Raw genomic sequence first — 7811 nt, forward strand, 5'->3', positions numbered from 1 at the left:
ATTTAAAGAGTCTCATGTTAAGGGAGATCTTTTATTTAAATACATGGGTTTCTCTGGGTAAATACCATGGAATATGCTTTGGCAGTTAGGGTGTTGAAGTTGAAAATTGGCGAAAGTACCTACCACAGAGATCAATAAATAATAAAATACGACCTTGCTGGGGTTTTTGGTGACGGGGGTGACAAGCTACCCGCCTTCTCACTCAGCCTGAGAGAAAAAAAATGTAAATGCAGTTTCTTTGTGTTATTATGTCACAACTTTGGTGCTCACTGCAGCATTGTAGGATTTTCCCAATCTTATATAAGGAAATAGTGTCTAGCTAAAAATTGGTAAATTGGGGATATCTGCCTTACGTGATGTTAAAATGACAGTAGACCAGTGTCTGCCTGTGGGACTTGAAGCGCAGTGTTGTGATTCTGCAACATTTGGAAAATTGACCTAAAGGGGGTTGAAATAAGATTGAGATAATGAAAATTTTATTTTCCATTCCGGTATCTATGACCAAAGACCTATAACATGCTAAAATTTGAGCAAAATTGATGACCTTGCGCAATAAAGGGTTAACTCAGTGACAGATATACAGAGAGTTTCAGTCTGCTTCAAAAGTACCGAGTGGGTTTTACCATTCCTGTAATCTGGAAAGACCCAATTCAAAAAGCATGTCTTACCTTGGTCACTAATTTTATGACTCAACATAGCACTGAGTCATCTATCAAAGTCTCAAACTTGTTTTTATTTCAGCATGGGAGCTGGCAAATGGACAAGACATTGAATGTCTTGGAGTGTTTTATGGACTCGTGGGACGTGTCAAGTACAACAAAGTTGACCGATTCATTCTAATACGAGACAGTGTTCTTGTTGGAACAGTGCCTATCGGGAATGAAGTTTACAAGATCAAATCTATTGTGCTTCTGAATCCATGCACTGATGTAAGTATGCTGGAGATAAAAAGAGGTAGGTAATTATGCAGAAGCCACAACAGTGGAAAAGAAAGATCCTTTTTGTATTTAACCTAACCCTATAGGTAATAACACTGGTCACTGCTTGTTTGTGCCAGTTCCTTTGGTAGCAATCTTCCACTGACTTGACTTCTGCACAAGTACCAAGAGTTAATATTGGGGAAAATTTTCAAACTTGCTCAGATATGAATAAATAAAATTTAAAAATAATAATAATAAATAAAATAAATAGGTGTAAAACCTACAAATGCACCCAAAATCTTTAGACCAAATTTCTTTGATGTGTTACTTAAACAAACATGTTTGTCAAATTTATCAAGTATGGACAAACTGTTATGGTGGAATGACCCTGTCATCTGTACATTGAACCAATTGAAAACAAGTAACTTCCAAACCAATGCACAGGTAAGAAAGATTTTCTCCCTCCCTCTCCTCCTCGTCCTCCTTTTTATTTCCCCTCTTGTTTCTGCCTCCCTCTCTACCTTTCTTCCTTCTCTACCTACCTTTCCTTCTCCTGCCTCTCTTCCTACCTCTGGCTCTCTCTCTGTCTCCCTCCTCCTTATCCTTTCTTCCTCCTCCTACTTCTCTCTTTCCTACCCCCTTCCTCTTTCCCTCTCCCTTTTTTTGCTTTCTCTATCCTCCTTTTCCCCCTTTCCTCCTTTTTCCTCTTCTCCTTCATTTTCCCTATCTACCCCTCCTTCTCTTTTCTCCACTTCACCTGCACCCTCAATATATATTGTCTGGCTGGTACATTTTTTTTTTTTTTTTTTTTTTTTTTGAGGGGGGTGTTTTATAAAAAATGGGTTTCTGTTTATTTTTTTTTTTTTTTTTTTTTTTTTTTTTTGACGTAGGTGCTATCTACAAACTGAGGTTTATATTGGCTTTTTTTACCCTATACTAGTACAAGGGGTTGGTAGCTCAGTTTGTAAAGTACGGGAATTTGGATAGGTAGGATAGGGACCCAGTAAGTAGCAACCCCTGATTTTTTTATTTTTTACCACCCCCTGATTTTTCTCTCTCAGTTTTTTTGCACATTATGGTGAAAATCACAGTTGGAAAAATCCCCAAGAGTACGACTTAAACGGCTGTATCAACATCACTTGGGGTTACTAATATCCTGTAAAATATTCTGGATTATTTCCTAGTGCTTGGTAGCTCAGTTGGTAAAGCATGGGAATTTGGATAGGTAGGATAGGGACCCAGTAAGAACCAACCCCTGATTTTTTTTACCACCCCCTGATTTTTCTCTCAGTTTTTTTTTGCACATTATGGTGAAAATCACAGTTGGAAAAACCCCCAAGAGTACGACTTAAACGGCTGTATCAACATCACTTGGGGTTACTAATATCCTGTAAAATATTCTGGATTATTTCCTAGTGCTTAAAATGGTATTTATTCCTGTGAATATGTGTAAAAAAAAATATGCTTGCATTAGACAAGGTTGCCATATGTGGGGAGTGAAGAGGAAGACAATTAAGTATTCATCATCCATCTCCTGTCTTCCTTTATGGGGAAAGGAAATTATGACACAAAAAATGTCATAATTATAAAGCTAGGTATGTAGGTGCTCATAGGTTGGTATACTACCCAATCTTACCTACCCATTATTATACCTACATACCTACCATATTCAACTGTGTGTGCTCATCAGATAGGTATCAGATAGGATACTGTGTGTGCTCATCAGATAGGTATCAAGTAGATGTGTGGTCTGTGTCATAGCATGGCCATCCTGTAGTATGTACCTCATCAGATCGGCGATAAGAGACACAATACTTCCCATTTATGTGCTGGGGTGGTCTGTGTCATAGCATGGCCATCCTGTAGTATGTACCTCATTAGATCGGCGATAAGAGACACAATACTTCCCATTTATGTGCTGGGTCAACACAAGAACACCAGAAAGTAACCCCTTGAAATATTTGCAATCGAAATATGAGTACGATTTTATTATTATGTAAGTATTACTTTTTTACGATGGGATTCGAACCCGGGACCTTCTGCATGTCAAGCAAGTGCGTTACCTCTGGGCTAATCGTTATCTTGTGATTTTTCCAGGCAGACCTGATCCAGTTTACTTGTCAGGTGTACCTGAAAGTGAGTGGCTGGCCTAAGAACATAGCAGTTCACATTTACATTTACATGGCAGTTTACATTTACATGGCAGTTCACCAGGCCAATTAATCAAGTTCCAGTAAGTAGAAATGTGTACGTTTGTTTAGGTTCTTCTCCAGGGATCAATAGTCAAAGCACCAGTGGAAATAACAAGCTGAATCCAGTTCTCGAATCAGAACCAGATGGACCACTAAGGTTGAGCAATATTACACTTGGTTGCAATACAGATTGGTGATTTTTTTTTTTTTTTTTTTTTTTTTTTGGGTGTTTGCACTAAGTAGAAATGTGTAGGTTTACGTTCTTCTCCAGGGATCAATAGTCATAGAACCAGTCAGTCAGTCAGTGGAAATAACACGCTGAATGTGAACCAGAACCAGATGGACCACTGAGGTTAAGCATTTTTACACTTGGTTGGAAAACAGATTGGTGGTGGTTATTATTATTATTATTATTATTATTATTATTATTATTATTATTATTATTATTATTATTATTATTATTATTATTATTATTATTATTCTGATTTTTCAGGCTAAGGGTCCCAGTTTACATTACAAGGAGAATCTAAACATCACAAAACATGAGAGAAGAATTGAAGACGAGATCCTGCGCATATTTACCGACTCAGACTCCTTCTACTACTGTCCTGACAATAAGGGAGACATTACCAACTCTGTACCCAGGCAAGGTAAGACCTTTGTTTAGGAGACATAAAAAGGATTTTTTTAAATTGTGTTAAGCATACTTAAATGCTTGTCACAAATATCGTTCCAAAATTATTACGCCTTGATAAATTTATGATTAGACTTGGACTCGAACTCCCAACCTCCAGATCCAAAGTGTTAACCACTGCACCACTGAGGTCGGGTAGTTTAGGAGACATTAGGGACGATTTAAGCGGGCCATTATTTGGTCCTTTGTCCCTCTCCTTCTCCCTTATCCTTGGCGGTGGAGTGGTCAAGACGCTCGCCTGGTAAACAGGAGGGCGTGGGTTCCATCCCAGCTGAGGGATTTATTTTTATCCTCATTTATTAAGAATTTGACCACATAATAATGGAGCTCTAAGGGTTAGGTAAGGGTATGGTGCTAGAGAACGCCTCCGGCGTTAAACTCGCTTAGTGGCTACTTTCTACTCAAGAGTAAATCATGATTTATTTGTGGTGAAGCTGAGAGCTTCTTCACATTTTTTTTTTTTTTTTTTTTTATTTTCCATTGATGTGACTTCTGAACAAGTAGCTTATATTGGCAGTGAACATTGGCTTGGAACCAATAAAATTGATGTTTAAGCTAGGTTAGTTGTACCTACATTAAACCTTTTTGATTGGTCAATCACACAATGTTTGTTGCCAATTTTAGGCACTAGAGCAGTTCATTCTGTCAATAGAAACACCAACATTATTGTAATGTAATGTACTGCCATTTTGGCAGTGAACATTGGCTTAGAGCCAATAAAATTGATGTTTAAGCTAGGTTAGTTGTACCTACATTAAACCTTTTGATTGGTCAATTACACAATGTTTGTTGCCAATTTTAGGCACTAGAGCAGTTCATTCTGTCAATAGAAACACCAACATTATTGTAATGTAATGTACTGCCATGTAAGTTTCAATGGTGCATAGCTAACATGGGAAACCCTACAGGAAATGGATCCAAATAATTACCATAATTATGGCCAGATACTACCTGTGACAAGGCTTACTTACCTTAATAATAAATGTATAGAAACAAAACTGTCTACAGCTTGGATCAAATCCAGCTATAGTTTGAATATCTAGGTACTTGAAGAGTTTTGGCACATGGTTTGGATTGAGCTTTCAGCTTACTATCAGAGATCAGACTGTCTGTCTTCTGTGTGATTTGATTCACATTTCATAGCCAAAGTTTTTGTCTGAGTGATTTTAGACTGAAAGGAACAGCTTCACATTTTCACAAGTTTCCATGGGTTTGAAGAGTTGATGAAAATGAAATGAAAATCTTCTCCTTGAAGACCCTAACCCTAAAGAGCTAATATTTGGAACAAAAATCACTAATTCAAATTCACTACCTAGTTCTTATTTAAGTTAGTTAAAATACTTAAAATAGGTAGTTAAATAAAAATTTGAATTAAATCGGTCTTCTTCTTCACTTCTTCGTTCTTCTTCGTTCTTCTTCTTCTTCTTCTTCTTCTTCTTCTTCTTCTTCTTCTTCTTCTTCTTCTTCTTCTTCTTCTTATCTCTTATCAATCGATTATTTTACTTTACCGATTTTTTAATTTTTTTAATGACGATTGAGAAGCTGCAATCTACTGTATTCTCTTCCCCTACTTTTAAACTTCAGTGTTTCCCAAAATAAAAACGGGAAAATACTTAAAATAAATAGGTAGTTAAATAAAAATTTAAATTAAATCGGTCTTCTTCACTTCTTCGTTCTTCTTCTTCTTATCTCTTATCAATCGATTAGGTATTTTACATTTTTTACCGATTAAAATTTTTTTTAATGACGATTGAGAAGCTGCAATCTACTGTATTCTCTTCCCCTACTTTTAAACTTCAGTGTTTCCCAAAATAAAAACGGGAGGCCTCGGGGCCTCACACGCCCACTTTATAAACCGCAGAAAATAATTATTGTTAGGATCTACGATCTAGATTCTAGAACACCCATCCTCATAATTTCAAACTGAATTACTGAACAAAACAAAAAAGTTTTACAGACCTTTAATCAAGGTTTTCTTGGAAAGAAAAGCACCCTTTCCCTAATTGTTAGGATCTACGATCTAGATTCTAGAACACCCATCCTCATAGATACATTTCAAACTGAATTACTGAACAAAACAAAAAAGTTTTACAGACCTTTAATCAAGGTTTTCTTGGAAAGAAAAGCACCCTTTCCCTAAGATAATTATTTAGGAACGGCTGGTGCTTTAACCCATTCGTTGCAGATGTGAACGAAACTTTTTCCCTCCCCTCCTTTTTGCGTTCCCCCACCCCGACCTCCCACCACTCGCTATCAACTTCCCCTCTCGAAGCTTGTAAAAATCAGCTGATTTTGAAGATTTTTGATTTTTGTTTTTTTTATTGATAAACAAAAAGGAAAATTCAGGAAAAGTCTGAAAATTCCAAACAAAAAAAAAAAAAAGTAAATAGGAAGAGAAGGACTAGAAGAAGCAGTCCCTCCCCTCCTTTTTGTGTTCCCCCACCCCGACCTCCCACCACTCGCTATCAACTTCCCCTCTCGAATCTTGTAAAAATCAGCTGATTTGCTGATTTTGTCATTTTGAAGATTTTTGTTTTTTTATTATTGATAAACAAAAAGGAAAATTCAGGAAAAGTCTGAAAATTCCAAACAAAAAAAGTAAATAGGAAGAGGATACCCAGGGACTAGAAGAAGCAGAAAACGTCTTTGGGAGATATCACCGCCTTGTGTTTTAAATGGAGGCTATTTCTTCATACCTGTTTTATTTCAACTTTACAAGTACTGTCTGAGCAACATTCAATATCCTCCCACTCAAATGGAGTTGTTCCGAACTCAACAGTATTACATTTTACTCAACAAGGACAGTACGCTTTGGATTGACAGGACCACAGGACAACTAGACGCTAAACCAGGTAAGTAGGAAATAGTGTCTAGCTAACATGGTAAATTGAGAGTATCTGCCTTACTCCTTACGGGATGTTAAAATGAGAGTAGACCAGTGTCTGTTTGTGGGACTTGAAGAGGAAAAAGAACAGCTATCCATAACCTACTTAGGCTAAAAATAGAGTGGAGTAGCTTTTTGCTTAAACTCACTTTTTTCTGAACTTAAAGTTGGCACATATCCCTATATTTGTTCTGGACATAACTTTTTTGGTAGAGTACTGTCTGAGCAACATCCGATATCCTCCCACTCAAATGGAGTTGTTCTGGACTCAACAGTATTACATTTTACTCAATAAGGACAGTACGCTTTGGATTGACAGGACCACAGGACAACTAGATGCTAAACCAGGTAAGAAGGAAATAGTGTCTAGATAAAACTTGGTAAATTGGGATTATCTGCCTTACAGGATGTTAAAATGACAGTAGACCAGTGTCTACCTGTGGGACTTGAAGCACAGTGTTGTGATTCTGCAACATTTGGAAAATTGACCTAAAGGGGGTTGAAAGATTGAGATAATGAAAATTGTATTTTCCATTCTGGTATCTATGACCAAAGACCTATAACATGCTAAAATTTGAGCAAAATCAATGACCTTGCACATTAAAGGGTTACCTCAGTGGCAGATATACAAAGAGTTTCAGTCTGCTTCAAAAGTACCGAGTGGGTTTTACCATTCCTGTAATCTGGAAAGACCCAATTCAAAAAGCATGTCTTACCTTGGTCACTAATTTTTTGACTCGACATAGCACTGAGTCATCTATCAAAGTCTCAAACTTGTTTTCATTTCAGCATGGGAGCTGGCAAATGGACAAGACATTGAATGTCTTGGTGTGTTTTATGGACTCGTGGGACGTGTCAAGTACAACAAAGTTGACCGATTCATTCTAATACGAGACAGTGTTCTTGTTGGAACAGTGCCTATTGGGAATGAAGTTTACAAGATCAAATCTATTGTGCTTCTGAATCCATGCACTGATGTAAGTATGCTGGAGATAAAAAGAGGTAGGTAATTATGCAGAAGCCACAACAGTGGAAAAGAAAGATCCTTTTTGTATTTAACCTAACCCTATAATAACACTGGTCACTGCTTGTTTGTGCCAGTTCCTTTGGTAGCAATCTTC

At 37.1% G+C, this 7811-nt stretch overlaps 1 protein-coding gene across 1 annotated transcript; it reads left to right on the plus strand.

Moving 5' to 3' along the window:
* Positions 1–6364: 6364 nt before the first annotated feature.
* LOC113471900 lies at positions 6365–7692 on the plus strand (the record flags this gene model as incomplete). The annotated part of the gene is made up of 2 exons (XM_026831358.1): positions 6365–6658; positions 7480–7692. Coding segments are annotated over exons 1-2 (310 nt in total), but the record flags the coding sequence as incomplete, so codon positions are not given.
* Positions 7693–7811: the final 119 nt, after the last annotated feature.

Source organism: Diaphorina citri, unplaced genomic scaffold, assembly GCF_000475195.1.
Source record: "Diaphorina citri unplaced genomic scaffold, Diaci psyllid genome assembly version 1.1 scaffold3227, whole genome shotgun sequence".
Lineage (NCBI taxonomy): Eukaryota > Metazoa > Arthropoda > Insecta > Hemiptera > Psyllidae > Diaphorina > Diaphorina citri.